At 44.0% G+C, this 17,465-nt stretch overlaps 1 protein-coding gene across 2 annotated transcripts in view; it reads left to right on the top strand.

Moving 5' to 3' along the window:
* esr1 (estrogen receptor 1) overlaps positions 1 to 17,465 on the top strand; it is a 288,089-nt gene that overhangs the window by 254,660 nt on the left and 15,964 nt on the right. For both annotated transcript variants that reach the window (XM_068044450.1, XM_068044449.1), the window contains exon 7: positions 15,395 to 15,578. In XM_068044450.1, coding sequence (XP_067900551.1) covers positions 15,395 to 15,578 — 184 coding nt within the window. The remainder of the gene's footprint in view (positions 1 to 15,394; positions 15,579 to 17,465) is intronic.

The following is a 17,465-nucleotide window of genomic DNA, read 5'->3' as shown; positions in this document are numbered from 1 at the left end:
TAATCAAGGAAAAAATCAACTGGCATTTGAAGAGGTTTGAGTTAATTATGGAGAGCCAGCATGGATTTGTAAAAGGCAGATCCTGCTTGACTAATCTAATTGAATTTTTTAATGAAGTAACAGAGAAGCTTGATGAGGGGAATGTGGTGAATGATGTCTATATGGATGTTAAAGAAAGGGTTTGACAAAGTATCACATAAAAGGCTGGTTAACAAATTTGAGGCTCATGGAATAGAAGTGTTTGAGTCAGCTTGGATAAAAAAAATTGGCTTAAGGAGAGAAAACACCGAGTTGCAGTATTTCATTGTTTTTCAGACTGGAGGATGGTAGGTGGTGGTGTTCCCCAAGGCTCAGTGCCACGATTGCTGCTTTTTTGATATACATATATATATATATGGAATACAGAGTAAAATTTCAAAATTTGCTGTTGATACCAAACTTGGAGGCAGACATGGGCTAGCAGAATGGGCTGACAAGTAGCAGAGGGGATTAATACGGAAAAGTGTGAGGTGATGCATTTTGGCAGTAGTGATGGGAAGAAGCAATATAGAATAAATGGAACAGTTTTAAAGAGTGTGCAGGGACAGTGGGACCTGGGGGTTCACGTACTTAGATCTTTGAAGGTGGCAGGACATACTGAGAGAGTAGTTAGCAAAGCATATGGGATTTGGGGCTTCATAAATAGAGGTATTGAGTACAAAAGCAGGAACGTTATGCTGAACCTTTATAAAGCTCTGGTTAGGCCACAACTAGAGTATTGCATCCGGTTCTGGTCACCACACTTTAGGAAGGATGTGAGGGTTCTTGAGAGGGTGCAGAGATTTTTCAGAATGGTTCTAGGGATGAGGGAATTTAGCTATGAGATTAGGTTGTTCTCTTTGCAGCAAAGGAGATTGAGGGGAGATTTGATAGAGGTGTACAAGGTTATGACAGGTTTAGATAGGAACATAGGATTTTGGAGCAGGAGTAGGCCATTTGGCCCTTTGAGCCTGCTCTGCCATTTAATAAAATCATGGCACTGATAGTACAAAGATTAGGGGATACAGAATTAATATTCTGGGCAAGAGGTGCACAGCGGATATGAGGAAGAACATTTTTACACAGAGAGTGGTAATGACCTGGGTGGTGGAAGCCGAGACTGATTTCAAAAGGAGATTGGATGGGCACTTGAAGGAAACAAACTTGCAGGGCTGCGGGGATACAGCAGAGGAATGGAACTGATTAGATTGCTCTACCGAGAGCTGGCATGGATTTGATAGGCCAAATGGCCTCCTTCTGTGCCATTATGACTCTATGACTCAATAAAGTGATTTGTTAAAAGGATCATGGTGTTTACCAAAAGGTATGTTCACATTCATAGATTGATATTAGAATTATAATAATTTTCAATAAACTGAGTCACCTAGCACAGACTACAATAAACAAGATCCCCTAACCTAGACTATATTAACCCGAGTCTCCTAGCCCAGACTACAGTAACCCAGGTCATCTAGCCAAGACAACAATAACCTGGGTCTCCTAACTCAGACTACAATAACCTGGATCCCTTAACACAAACTATAATAACCCGAGTCACCTAGCCCAGAATATAATAACCCGAGTCACCTAGCCCAGACTATAATAACCCGAGTCACCTAGCTCAGACTACAATAACCCGGGACACCTAGCCCAAACTACAATAGCCTGGGTCTCCTAGCCCACACTACAATAACCCAAGTCAGTTAGCTCAGACTACAATAACCCGGGACACCTAGCCCACACTACAATAACCCAGATCGCCATATCCAGATTACAATAGCACGGGTTTGTTAGCCCAGACTACAATAATCCAGGTCACCTAACCCTGACTACAATAACCTGGATCAGCTAGCTTAGACTACAATAACTAACCCAGACTACAGTAACCTGGGTGATCTGGCCCAAACTACAAGAACCATTTTTCTTCCAAGAATGCCTACCTTGAAGAAGTTGTGCTCTTTTCTCCGATGGGACTTCCCTTTGTCTCTTTTACCTTGTTGACCTTCATTGCTTTCCATTTCCCTCTTGGTGTTTGATTAGGTATCTACCAAAACTCATTTTCACAGCCACATCTCCTTCCTCAGCGACTGTCTCCAGATCCAACTTATTCCACATGGAATCTAACTGAAGTAGCATCCTTCACATTTCTAATCCACCCGTAATTACAGGTATCTCCGAGACATAAAACATTCCTCAGGCTGCTGTTCTCGCTGCGTCCTGAGACCTACACTCGGTGCCATGCGCTGCCACATGTACACACTCAACCTCTCTCTCCAGAAGTACCAACTCACCTGTCTCAAAGCTGTCCTGCCCCACAGATTAATTTCATCCTTCGTCTTATCTGAAACATTAACAATAACATTTTCTCTTCCTTTCAGGTATTAAGGAATGCAAGCTCCATAACTCATGAATACCAATGCCCCTCCAGATCTTTCTTCCCCTTCTCTTCTCCCTTACCCCATCCCTTCTTCTAACCTCACCCCTTGCCATGTATTCACAATACCCTCTGATCTTCCTCGTTCTGATGCTGAACAATCTATATTTAGCAAAGGACTCCGTTTTATACCCTTGCGCTCCCACCTCAATGAATTTTGCGCTAAGTCCGATGTTGAGCTCTTCTGTCATCTTCACCTCCGGGATCACTTCTTTGGCCATGAGTCCTCCCCCCAACCAGTGGACCCATTCACCCACCTCCCGTATTCCCCCTCCACCTGGACCCTTTCCTCTGGCCTCTTACCCACTCTTGATCTTTTCATTGAGAACTTTCGGCATGACATCGGCCATCTTAATTTCTTTGCTCCCCTCACTCACTCTAACCTGTCTCCCTCTGAACTTGCTGCACTCTGTTCTCTCAGATCTAACCCCAACATTGTGATCAAACCCACTGACAAGGGTGGTCCCGTTGTTGTCTGGCGTACCGACCTCTACCTTGCAGAGGCTGAGCGCCAACTCTCAAACATTTCTTCCTACCTCCCCCTGGACCATGACCCCACCACTGAACATCAAGCCACTGTCTCCAGGACTGTCACTGACCTCATCTTCTCTGGAGATTTTTCCTCTGCAGCTTCCCACCTAATATCCCGCAAGCCCGAACAGCCCGCTTCCACCTCCTTCCCAAACTCCACAAACAGGACTGTCCTGGTAAACCCATAGTTTCAGCCTGTTCCTGCCCCACTGAACTTATTTCTTCCTGTCTTGACTCTAGTTTTTCTCCCCTTGTCCAGTCTCTTCCAACCTACATCCGTGACTCTTCTGATGCCCTATGCCATTTTGATCATTTCCAGTTTCCTGGTTCTAACCACCTCCTCTTCACTATGGATGTCCAATCTCTCTACACTTCCATTCCCCACCTGAGGGCTCTCCGCTTTGTCCTTGAACAGAGGCCCAACCAGTCCCCATCCATTACCACCCTCCTCTACCTGGCTGAACTTGTTCTCACATTGAACATCTGAATTAGGAGCAGGAGTAGACCACTCGGCCCCTCGAGCCTTCTCCGCCATTCAACAAGATCATGGCTCATCTTATTGTAACCTCAAATCCACATTCCTGCCTACCCCCGATAACCTTTCACCCCCTTGCTTATCAAGAACCTATTTGCCTCTGCCTTAAAAATATTCAAAGACTACTTCCATCGCCTTTTGAAGAAGAGAGTTCCAAAGACTCACGACCCTCTAAGAGAAAAAAATTTCTCCTCATCTCTGTCTTAAATGGGCGACCCCTTATTTTTAAACAGTGACCCCTAGTTCTAGATTCTCCCACAAGGGGAAACATCCTTTCCATATCCACCCTGTCAGGACCCCTCAGGATCTTATATGTTTTAATCAAGTTGCCTCTTACTCTTCTAAACTCCAGTGGATACAAGCGTAGCCTGTCCAAGCTTTCCTCATAACACAACCCGCCCATTCCAGGTATTAGTCTAGTAAACCTTCTCTTAACCGCTTCCAGCGCATTTACATCCTTCCTTAAATAAGGAGACCAGTCCTGTACACAGTACTCCAGATGTGGTCTCACCAATGCCCTGTATAACAGAAGCAAAACCTCCCTACTTTTGTATTCAATTCCCTTGGCAATAAATGATGACATTCTATTAGCTTTCCTGATTATGTGCTGTACCTGCATACTAACCTTTTGCGATTCATGCATCAGGACACCCAGATCCCTCTGAATCTCAGAGCTCTGCAATCTCTCAGGATTTAGATAATATGATTCTTTTTTATTCTTCCTGCCAAAATGGACAATTTCACATTTTCCCACATTATACTCCATTTGGCAGATCTTTTCCCACTCACTTAACCTATCTCTATCCCTTTGTAGCCTCCTTATGTCCTCTTCAGAACTTACTTTCCTACCTATCTTTGTGTCATCAGCAAATTTAGCAACCAGACCTTCGGTCCTTTCATCCTAGTCATTTATATAAATTGTAAAAAGTTGAGGCCCCAGCACAGATCCCTGTGACACACCACTTGTTACATCTTGCCAACCAGAAAATGACCCATTTATGCTTACTCTCTGTTTCCTGTTAGCTAGCCAATCTTCTATCCATGCCAATATGTTACCCTGTACACCATGAGCTTTTATTTTGCACAATAACCTTTGATGTGGCACCTTATAAGTGCCTTCTGGAAATCTAAGTACAATACATCCACCAGTTCCCCTTTATCCACAGCACATGTTACTTCTTCAAAGAACTCCAATAAATTGGTTAAACATGATTTCCCTTTCACAAAACCATGTTGACTCTGCCTGATTTGAATTTTTCTAAGTGCCCTGCTCTAACATCTTTAATAATAGCTTCTAACATTTTCCCTATGATAGATGTTAAGTTAACTGGCCTGAAGTTTCCTGCTTTCTGTCTCCCTCCCTTTTTGAATAAAGGAGTTACATTTGCTATTTTCCAATCTAATGGAACATTCCCCGAAACTAGGGAATTTTAGAAAATTAAAACCAACACATCAACTATCTCACTAGCCACTTCTTTTCAGACCCGAGGATGATGTCCATCAGGACCCGGGGACTTGTCAGCCCGCAGCTCCAACAATTTGCTCAGTACCACTTCCCTGGTGATTGTAATTTTCTTCTCCCTGCCTTCCATTTCCTGATTTACAGCTATTTCTGGGATGTTACTTGTATCCTCTATAGTGAAGACCGATGCAAAATACTTGTTCAATTCATCTGCCTTCTCCTTATTTTCCCTTATTAATTCCCCAGACTCACTTTCTATACGGCCAATGCTCACTTTGTTAACTCTTTTCTTTTCAAAATATCTTTGGAAACTCTTACTATCTGTTTTTATATTTTTAGCTAGCTTTCTCTCGTACTCTAATTTTTCCCTCCTTATTAATCTTTTAGTCATTCATTGCTGTTTTTTTATATTCTGTTCAAACTTCTGACCTGCCTTCCATCTTCATGCAATTATATGCTTTTTAAAAAAATGTTGATACTATCTTTAATTTTTTTAGTTAACTACGGATGATGGATCCTCCCCTTGGAATTTTTCTTTTTCGTTGAAATGTATCCATTCTGTGTATTCAGAAATATCCCCTTAAATGTCTGCCACTGCATCTCTATTGACCTATCCCTTAACCTACTTTGCCAATTCACTTTAGCTAGCTCTGCTTCCATGCCCTCATAATTGCCCTTATTTAAGTTTAAAATACTAGTCTTAGACCCACTCTTCTCTCCCTCAAACTGAATGTAAAATTCAATCATATTATGGTCGCTGCTGCCTAGGGGCGCCTTCACTATGAAGTCATTAATTAATCCTATCTTATTGCACAATACCAGGTCTAGTATAGCCTGCTCTCTGGTTGGCTCCAGAACACTGCTGTTCTAAGAAACTATCCTGAAACATTTCATGAACTTCTCATCTAGGCTATCTATGCCCATCTGATTTTTCCAGTCTATATGTAGATTAAAATTCCCCATGATTATCTCTGTACCTTTCTGACAAGCTCCCACTATTTCTTCCTTTATACCTCCTCCTACCGTGTGGTTACTGTTAGGGGGCCTCTACACCACTCTCACAAGTGACTTCTTGCCTTTATCATTTCTCATCTCTACCCAAACCACTTCCACTTTCCTGAACTTAGGTCATCCGTCTCTATTGTGCTAATACCATCAGTAATTAACAGAGCCACCCCTCCACCTTTTCCTAGCTTCCTGTCCTTCCTAAATGCCATGTACCCTTTAATATTCACGTCCCAATCTATGTCATCCTGCAGCCATGTCTCTGTAATGACTATCAGATCGTACTTATTTATTTCTATTTGAGCTATCAGTTCATCTGTTTTGTTTTGAATGCTTCATTCATTCAGATACAGGACCTTTAGTTTTGTTCTTTTATTATTTTTGTAACCTCTAGCTTTATCTGCTGATTTACCATTAGATTTGTACGCTCTGTCCCTTCCTGTCACGGTCTGTTTATCATTTGCCATTTTAATAGCTTTCTCTCTTTCCTTGCCTCGATTCTTTAATTTACCACATCTTCCCAAATTTGATCCCTTGCCCCCACATTCAGTTTAAAACCCTCTCTACTTCCCTTGTTATAGGGCTCGCTGGAACACTGGTCCCAGCAGGGTTCATGTGTAGACCATCCCAATGGCACAGCCCCCACTTCCCCAGTACTGCTGCCAATGCCCCATGAATGAGAACCCACTTCTACCACACCAGTCTTTGAGCCACGCATTAATTTCTCTAGTCTTATTTGCCCTATGCCAATCTGCCTGTGGCCCAGGTAATAATCCAGAGATTATTACCTTTGAGGTTCTCCTTAATTTGGCACCTAGTTCCTCATAGTGACTATGCAGAACCTCTTTCCTTGTCCTGCCTCTGTCATTGGTACCTACATGGATCATGATGACTGGATCCTCCCCCTCCCACTGTAGGTTCCTCTCCAGCCCTGAGCAGATGCCCCGAACCCTGGCACCAGGCAGGCAACACAGCCTTCTGGACTCTCGCTCTTGGCTGCAGAGAACAGTATCTATCCCCCTGACTATATTGTTCCCTCCCCCCACCCCACTTGAATGGCTTCCTGCACCATGGTGCCATGGTCAGTCTGCTCATCCACACTACAGCCCTCGCTCTTGTCCATATAAGCTGCAAGAATCTTGAACTTGTTACTTAATCAGAAGGGCTGAGGCTACTCCACTCACACCTTCGCAATCCCCTTACCTGCCTGGCTTTCTGTCACACCCACCTGTCCCTGACCACTGACCAAATCAGACGTCCTTATCCTAAGGGGTGTGACTGCCTTCTGGAACAAAGTATGCAGGTAACTTTCCCCCTCCCTGATGCATTGCAATGTCTGCAGCTCAGCCTCCAGCTCATCTACTCTGAACCAAAGCTACAAACACTTACTACAAACGTGATTGCCATGGATTGCCATGTCATCTAGGAGCTCCCACATACTGTAGCCATGACACATCACATGTCCTGCCATTAATTGTGTTATTTAAATTAAATTTATTTTCTTTAATTAATTTACTGTTCCTCTCTTCACCAAACTCTCTCAGTCACCAAACTCCCAACTTCACACTCTGTGCACTCAAGCAGCACTCAGCGCAGACAAAAAGCACTCTGAGACCTCTGAATTTATATTCTCTGCAAAACAATTTCTCCTTCAACTTCACTCACTTCCTCCAAATAAAAGGTGTTGCTGTGGGTACCCGCATGAGTCCTAGTTATGCCTGTCCTTTTGTGGGGTATGTTCCTTGTCTCAGTTCTACTCAGGCTCCCTCACCCAACTCTTCTTCCAGTACATTGATGACTGTATCAGTGCCGTTTCCTGCTCTCACCCCGAACTGGAAAATTACATCAACTTTGCTTCCAATTTCCATCCTTCTTTCAACTTCACATGGTCTATCTCCGAAACTTCCCTTCCCTTCCTTGACTTCTCTGTCTCCATTTCTGGGGATAGGCTGTCCACTAATATTCTTTATAAGCTCACCAACCCCTACAGCTGCCTCGACTACACTTTCTCACAGCCTGCCTCCATTCCATTCTCCCCGTTTCTCCATCTCTGTTGCATCTGTTCTGATGATGCAACCTTCCACAACAGTGCCTCTGATATGTCTCCCATTTTCCTCAACAGAAGATTCTCCCCACTGTGGTTGACAGGGCTCTCGACCGTGTCTGACCCATTTCTCGCACTTCTGCCCTCACCTCTTCCCCTCCCTCCCAGAACAATGACAGGATTCCCTTTGTCCTCACTTTACACCCCACCAGTCTCCACGTCCAAAGGATCATCCTCTGCCATTTCTGGCACCTCCAGCGTGATGCCACCACTGAACACATCTTCCCCTCCCCTGTCAGCATTCCGAAGGGACCATTCCCTCCACAACTCCCTGGTCCACTCCTCGATCACCCCTGACACTCACCCTTTCCCACGTCACCTTCCCATGCAATCACAGGAGGTGTAACATCTGCCCTTTTACCTCCTCTCTCCTCACCATCCAAGACCCCAAACACTCCTTCCAAGTGAAGCAGCAATTTACTTGTACTACTTTCAATTTAGTATATTGTATTTGCTGTTCACAATGTGGTCTCCTCTGCATTGGGGAGACCAAACGCAGATTGGGTGACCACTTTGTGGAAAACCTCCACTCAGTCCGCAATCATGACCCTGAGCTTCCGGTTGTTTGCCATTTTAATTCACCACCCTGCTTCCATGTCAACATTTCTGTCCTTGGCCTGCTGCAGTGTTCCAGTGAAGCTCAAGGCAAGCTCGAGGAACAGCATCTCATCTTCAGATTAGGCACTTTACAGCCTTCCGGACTCAACATTGAGTTCAACAACTTCAGACTATGACTGTCATTTTGATTGTTTTTTAAACATATTTTTCATGTTTTTGCTTTCGGACAGAGCCGTTCATTCCGTTCTGCCATTAACACTCTCTCTGGACAAATGCTTTGTTTTTTACTACGGCTAATACTACTGCCTTTGCCTTTTCTTCCATGACATCTTTGTCATTTAATCTCCCCTGCCCTCCACTCTATCACAGACCATCTCTTTAGTTCTCTTTCCCCCCGTCCACCTTTCACTTGCTCAAAACCTATTACATTTCTTACCTTTGCCAGTTCTGATGAAGGGTTGCTGACCTGAAACGTTAACTCTGCTTCTCTCTCCACAGATGCTGCCAGACCTGCTGAGTATTTCCAGCACTTTTTGCTTTTATTACAATAACCCGGGTCTCTTTATCTAGACTACAATAACTCTGTTCTCCTAGTTAGCAACTGTCATGTTCAAATTCAGATTCCAGTGCATTTTACCTTCGCCCATTCATAGAAACTTGTCACACAGGAGGTGACCATTCGGCCCATCGTGTTTGTGCTGGCTCTTTGAAAGAGCTATCACACTTAGTCCCACACCCTCACTTTTTCTCCATAACCCTGTAAGTTCTTCAACCTCAAGTACCTTTTTCAAATTATTTATGGATTCAGCTTCCACCACCTTTTCAGGAAGAGCATTCCAGATCCCAACAACTCTCGAAGTGAAAAAAAATTCTCTTCCTCTCCCCTTTAAATCTTTTGCCAATGATTTTAGATCTATGACCACTGGTTATTGACTCACTTGCAGAGGGAATAGTTTTTCTCTATCTACTGTCTCAAAACCTCTCATCATCTTTTTGGTCACATCTTAACCTTCTCTGTTTCAAGGATGGCAGTGCTAACCTCTCCTCATAACTGAAGTCCCTCATCCCTGGTAACATCCTGGTAAACACTCTCTGTATCCTTTCGAAGGTCCTTTACATCTTTCCTGAAATGTGGTGCTCAGAATTGTCTACAATACTCCAGCTGAGGCCTAACCAGTGATTTAGAAAGTTCTAGCATGATCTCTTTGCGTTTAAATTCCATGCTTCTATAAACCCAAGTTACACAAATGCTTTTTTAACCACCTTGAAGGATTTGTGTATAAGGTCACTCAGCTCATATGCACTTTTCAAAATGGTGCCATTTATAGTAAACTATCTTTCCATATTTGTTCTACCAAAGTACACCACTTCACAATTCTTCACATTTAACTCCATTTACCATGCATCTACCCATTTCATCATCCTGTCATCTACAACTGCTCATAACTATTACCTTTCGTATCCTCTGCAAACTTTAAATGTTGCTCGCTACACCCGAGTCTAGGTCGTTCATAAAAATTGAAAAGAGTAATGTATCCAAAACTGACACTTGGGGAACATCACTGCAAACCGTCTTTCAGTCTGAAAAACATCCATCCGCCCACCACCCTCTACTTCCTGTCAGTCAGCCAATTCCGCATCCATACTGTACTTTTCCCTTAGTTTTATGGGATTCCGTTTAAGTAACAAACCTCCTGTGTGGCGCTTTGTTGAATGCCTTACAAAAATCCATACATACAACTTCTACTGAACTACCTTTATCAACCGTTTCTGATACTTCATCAAACAATGAGGTCAAGTTAGTCAGACACAATGGCCAGGATTTTATCCTGGTGATGTGGGCTCTAGACGTCCAGAAAAAGTGAGAACTCCACATTGCCTGTTCTGTGGGATACCCACTGAATCTAGTGCCAATTAGGCACTTATGTGGACAGCGACAGGCCTTCCACAGGATCCAGGACCCCGGCGATGGAAGTGCCACCCTCGAAGAGCTGCCAGCCAATCAGAGGCCGGTATCTCTTTCACTGAGCAGTGCCAGCGTGGAGGCGGTGGCTTCTGCCAGTGGAGCATCTCCCTGAGGCTCAGGAGCGTCGCTGGACCCAGGCCATAGGTAGGTCAGGGTGAGAGGGGTCTCGGGGGCTGTGGGTCATGGGGGAGGTGGGTGTAAGTGGGTTGGTAGCAAGGGGGTGGCAATCAGCGGACCCCCCCCCCCCCCCCCCCCACCATTTCCTGATGCCGGGTTCCTTGTTCAGGCACTAAGTGCCTTTTAACAAGGGACCCACCATCCCATTCAATTTTACTTATGCTGTCGTTGCCTCCAAACCAGCCGTGGGGGACAGCATAAAATTCTCCCAAATTTGCCTTTAACAAATCCATGCTGGCTCTCCTTGATTAACCAATAACTTTCCAAATGAAGGTTTATAATGTCCCTAATGATAGTTTCCACTTACTTGCCCACCACTGATGTTAGGCTGACTGACCTGCAACTTCCTGGTTTAACCTTCTCCCCTTTCTTGAATAGTGGTATAACATCAGCAACCCTTCAGTCCACTGCCACTATCGTATCCAATGAGGATTGAAAGATTGTGACCAGTGCCTCTACTATTTTAACCTTTGCTTCTTTCAGCAACGTTGGATGCATTCCATCCAATGCAGGTGACTTAACAACTGTCAGTAATGCTCATTTTTTTTAGCATATCTTCTCATAGGAATTTAGGAACAGGAGGAGGCCATTTAACTCCTCAAACCTGTTCCACTACTTTATGAGATCATGGCTGATCTGCAACCTGACTCCATATTTTTGACCTTTGCCCTTATTCCTTACTATCATTGGTTAACAAAACTCTATCAGTTTCAGATATAACATTAGCAAGAGAGTTCCAAACTCCTACTACCCATTGTGTGTAGAAATGTTTCCTAATTTCACTCCTGAATGGTCTGGCTCTAATTTTTAGACGCTCCAACCAGCAGAAGTAGTTTCTCCCTGTCTACCCCATCTGTTCCCCTTAATGTCTTGAAAACATCGATCAAATCACCCCTTAACCTTCTAAATTCCAGGGAATGCAACCCTAGTTTATGTATTCTCTCCTCATAATTTAATCCTTGGAGTCCAGGTATCATTACAGTAAATCTGTGTTGCACTCCCTCAAAGGCCAAAACATCCTCCCTAAGGTGTGGTGCCTAGAACTGCTGACCGCACTCCAGGTGTGGTCTAACTAGAGCTTTGTATATGACTTCTACCTCCTTGTATTCTAGTTCTCTAGATAGAAAGGCCAGCATTCCATTAGCCTTTTTGATCATTTTCTGTACCCGTTCATGACATTTTAATGATCTATGTATATGGACCTCTAAGAGCATGGCTACCCGACCCGAACCCGATCCGAACCTGACCAGACATGTCGGGTGCAGGTCAGGTCGGGTCTCTCTTCCGGGTCCGGCATTTGGGCTCGGCTCGGGTCGGACACAGTGCTGCCTTTTGCTCATGGAGGGAAAAGCTTCAAAATTTGAACAGCCAGGACATCAAGACGGGAAACGTGCATCCGGACTCCGCACTAGTCTGCGGTGAGCAATTCCATCCAAGGTAGAGCACAACCTCTTTGATATAATCAACTTCATTCCGGTGGTCGGGTCGGGCGCATGAAAAAAATCAAAGGACTCGGGCTGGGTCGGGTTCGGTTTGGATGTGGTTCTGTCGGTCACGGGTCGGGTTTCAATTGCATACCCGAGCAGGCCTTTACCCTAAGTCTCTTTAGACCTCCACTGTTTTTAGTTTTTCACCATTTGCACCAGAAAGTAGCCTGTACTATCCTTCTTAGGTCCAAAGTGAATGACCTCACATTTGCCGACATTGAAATCCATTTGCCACAGTTTTGCCTACATGCACGTAATCTATAAATATCTCTCTGTAATTTTATGCTTCCATCTACACTGCTTACAATGCTGTCATGTCATCGACAAATTTGGATATGTAGCTTTTTAACCCATTGTCTAATATGGTGAATAGTTGAGGGCCCGACACAGATCCTTACTGGTCTGTAGTCATATCCTGCGATTATTCCTACTCTCCTGCCACTCAGCCAATTTCCTAACCTGGTCAATAATTTATCTATTACTATTTCTTTAGCTATGCTATCCTGTCCATAACTTCCTTCTCCTCCTGTAGTGTAACCTCCACATCATCTGGTTCCTTTGTGAAAGCAAAGTATTTATTTAATACTTTAACCATGTCCTCTGCCTCTATGTGAAGATTTCCCTTTGGATCATTAATAGGCCCAACCTTTTCTCTGGTAAACTTCTTACATTTATATGTTTATAATATATTTTAGGGTCCAACTTAATGTTGCCTGCCAATCTTTTCTCGTAACCTCTTTTTGACTCCCGTATTAACATTTTCATCCGGACTTGGAACTATATCCTTGGAACTCCCTTCCTAACAGCGCTGTGGGTGTCCCTGCCTCACATAGACTGCAGCGGTTCAAGAAGGCAGCTCACCACCACCTTCTCAAGGGCAATTAGGGATGGGCAATAAATGCTGGCCCAGCCAGCGATGCCCACGTCCCACAGATGAATAAAAAAAAATTACTTCTGTTCTTTCGTTAATCTCCCTGGTTATTAACTGAAGTTTGCTCCTGACAGAAGTATTTAGTTGAGCACTTGAAACGCCATAGCATACAAGGCTACAGGCCAAGTGCAGGAACATGGGATTTAGAATAGCTGGTGCTGGATGGCTGGCACAGACACGATGGGCCGAAGGGCCTGTTTCTGTGCTGTATAACTCTATGACTCGATGACAAGCCTCCTTTTTCTGTTTAATATTAACTTCAAAGGAATAAAAGCAAAATACTGCGGATGCTGGAAATCTGAAACAAAAACAAGAAATGCTGGAGTCACTCAGCAGGTCTGGCAGCATCTGTGGAAAGAGAAGCAGAGTTAACGTTCCGGGTCAGTGACCCTTCTTCGGAACTGTTCCGAAGTTCCGAAGAAGGGTCACTGACCCGAAACGTTAACTCTGCTTCTCTTTCCACAGATGCTGCCAGACCTGCTGAGTGACTCCAGCATTTCTTGTTTTTGTCCCTTCAAAGGAATATGCCTAGTTTGTGCCTGAACTATCTTTTCCCTGAATGCCCTCCATTGCTCCATTATTGCTTTACCCTGCAATCACCTTTTCCAGTTTCTTTTTTTATTCATTCATGGGATGTGGGCATCGCTAGCTATGTCAGCATTTTTATTGCCCATCCCTAATTGCCCATGAGAAGGTGGTGGTGAGCCACCTTCTTGAACCTCTGCAGTCCATGTTGGGTAGGTACACCTGTTAGAAAGGGAGTTCCAGGATTTTGATCCAGCGACAGTGAAGTAACCTGCACTAGAAACTTTCTTAAATCATTGAAATTAGCTCTTCCCCAGGTAAGCATTTTTACCTTAGATTTTTTCTGGCCTCTTTCCATAATTACTCTAAACCGAATTATGTTGTGGTCACTGTTAGCTTGGTAATCTATTGTAATACACTCCACATGCCCGACTTCATTTCCCAGAACCAACACTGCTTCCTTCCTTATTGAACTGGAGACATATTGATCAAGAAAATTCTCCTGTACATATATCAGAAATTCCTCTCCTTCCCTACCCTTAGAATCTCCGAATATTAAAAAAAAAATTGCATGGTGCCTTTCATGTCCTCAGCCCTGATTGAGTCTTGTGGCACTTCCTCACTCATGCCATTTTACCTGCAGTGCCCTGCTTCAATGCTCTCCTGGTCAGTCTCCCATCGTCCACCCTCTGTAAACTGGAGCTCATCCTAACTCTGGTGCCTGTATCCTAAATCACACCAAGTTCCTTTCACCTCTGTGCTTGCTGACCTACCTTGGTTCCCATTCTGGCAACCCCTCAAATTTAAAGTCGTCATCCACATGTTCAAATCCCTCCATGGTCTTGCCCCTCCCTATCTCTGCAAACCTCTGAGATCTCTGCACTCTCCAATTCTGGCCTCTAGCACACCCTGATTTTAACCACTCCACCATTGATTGCCATACCTTCAGCTGCGTCGGTCCTAAGCTCTGGAATACCCTCCCTGCCTCGCTACCTCTCACTCATCCTTTAAGACACTCCTTAAAACCTACCTCTTTGGCCAGGTCTTTGGTTACTTGTCCTAATAACTTCTTATGTGGCTCAGTGTCAAATTTTGTCTGTTAAAGCTGAGAGGTGATTTGATCGAGGTATTCAAAATCATGAGGGGTCTGGACAGAGTAGATAGAGAGAAACTGTCTCCATTCGTGAAAGGATCAAGAACAAGAGGGTTTCAGATTTAAAGTATTCGGTAAGAGAAGCAAAAGTGACGTGAGGAAAATCTTTTTCACGCAGCAAGTGGTTAAGGTCTGGAATGCGCTGCCTGAGAGTGTGGTGGAGGCAGGCTCAATCGAGGTATTCAAAAGGGAATTAGATAGTTGTCTGAAAAGGAAGAATGTGCAGGGTTACAGGGAGAAGGTGGGGGAATGGCACTAGGTGAATTGGTCAATCAGAGAGCTGGTGCAGACAAGATGGGCCGAATGGTCTCCTCCTGTTCTGTAATAATTCTGTGATTCTGAACGCTTCTGTGAAGCACCTTGGGAGGTTTCACTGTGTTAAAGGCACTATATAAATACAAGTTGTTGTTGCCAATGAGATTTGTGAGCCCCAAAGAAGCAGTTAGACTCCAGGTTCTCTTGCTCTCTCACTGTGCTTTTCCTAACTGGTCTGTTTGTTTCCCTGCAGGCGTGTTCCCCTTCCTCTCCAGCACCATGGAAGCTCTGAATGACAGTGAGCAGATTCAGATCATCTTGGACAAAATCACTGATGCTTTGGTTTACTATATCACCAGGGCCGGGCTCTCACTGCAGCAGCAGTCTCGGAGGCTAGCCCAGCTCCTTCTCCTCCTTTCCCACATCAGGCACATGAGGTGAGCATAGCCCCTCTCTCCACACTCAGTTACACCCCGTTTGGCAGGATGTTTAATAATTACACTGTCTCCATATTACTAAAAGGATATAGAGGCACTGGAGAAGGTAGAAAAAAGATTTACAAAGGTGAATCCAGAACTGAGAGGTTACAAGTATCAGGAAAGCCTGAACAGGCTGGGGCTTCTTTCATTAACAAAGGGGAGACTGAGGGGTGACCTAATAGAGGTATGTAAAGTTATGAAGGAGTTCAAAAGAATATGCGTTTCCACTTAAGTGTGAGACCAAAACAAGGAAAGTAAGACCGTCACTAATAAATCCAATAAGGAATTCAGGAGAAACTTCTTTACCCAGAGAGTGGTTAGAATGTGGAACTTGCTACCACATGAAATAGTTGAGGCAAATAGCAACGATGCATTTAAGGAGAAGCTAGATCAGTACACAAGGGAGAAAGGAATAGAAGGATATGTTAACAGTGGGGTGAGAGGAGGCTCATGTGGGGTATAAACAGCTGAATGGCCTGTTTCTGTGCTGTACATTCTATGTAATTCTACGGTTATAGTTTAAAGAGCCAGTGTCAGCTCTAGCACCCTCATAAAATTAAAAAAACCTATCATTGATATGCCATCAGCTTTATATAATTTCAATAAAATTCAACTTCTGTCAAATTAGGCTACAAATTTGAGCCAGCAAGGCTGGAACTTCTGTACAATTCCAGCAGAGGTGGGCGGATGGGGGAGAGGGCAGTGGGTGGGGAGGGGGTCACAGGTTGTGGTGCAACCTGGAATGCTGGGTTTCTGCCTCTCATAAGCTCTTGACCGAATTATGCTCAGGGGAGGGAATTGGCTTATTCAACTCACTCCCATAACAGGGCACAATTTCAAAGTTTGCAGATGATACGAAACTTGGAAGCATTGTGAACTGTGAGGAGGAGCGTATAGAATTTCAAAAGGACATAGACAAGTTGGTGGAATGGGCAGACAGGTGGCAGATGAATTTCATAGCAGAGAAATGTGAAGTGATTCATTTTGGTAGGAAGAACATGGAGAGACAATATAGAATAAAGGGTACAATTCTAAAGGGGTGCAGGAGCAGAGGGACCTGGGTGTATATGTGCATAATTCATTGAAGGTAGCAGGAAAGGTTGAGAGAGCAGTTAATAAAGCATACAGTATCCTGGGCTTTATTAATAGGGGCATGGAAGTTATGTTGAACTTGTATAAGACACTAGTTCGGCCTCAGCTGGAGTATTACATCCAGTTCTGGGTGCTGGACTTTAGGAAAGACGTGCGGGCTTTGGAGAGAGTACAGAAAAGATTCACAAGCATGGTTCCAGGGGTGAGGAGCTCCAGTTATGAAGATCGTTACGACCAGGTGAGAAATGTTTCTCGGGGTCCCTCTCAACCTTCACCTGGTCTTACCCTAACAGGGTTTAATTTTAAACACACCGTGTTTTTAGCACCCCCCTGGTGAATCCTTTTCCACTTTTCAATTATAAGGCAAAGAAACTAGTACAAACAGGCTTTCTTAGGTTTAAAGAAGAAAAGTTGAAATTTATTTAAACATAAACTTAAACTCTAATTCAGTTAATGCCTACAGATACACAACGCGCCCACGCTAGCATGCACATGTGATACACACATGCAGATAGAGCCAGAAAGAATACCGAAGAAATAAAGTGGAAAAGTTTGAGGCAATATCTGAGGAGGTTTTTTGTGTTACGGTTCTTCAAGCTCACTGTAGTATCCTTTATTGTAGATAGATCTTGCTTTTCGTTGGGGCCCAGTATTCTTTTTAAACCTTGTTTGCTGTAGGAGACTTTTCTTTCTTGGTGTTCATGTGTCTTCAGTGGATTTGGAGTTCTGTAAGAAAGAGATGGGAGCAGACAA

The sequence above is a fragment of the Heterodontus francisci genome, chromosome 13, assembly GCF_036365525.1.
Source record: "Heterodontus francisci isolate sHetFra1 chromosome 13, sHetFra1.hap1, whole genome shotgun sequence".
NCBI lineage: Eukaryota > Metazoa > Chordata > Chondrichthyes > Heterodontiformes > Heterodontidae > Heterodontus > Heterodontus francisci.
This window is presented reverse-complemented; position numbering and strand designations above follow the sequence as displayed.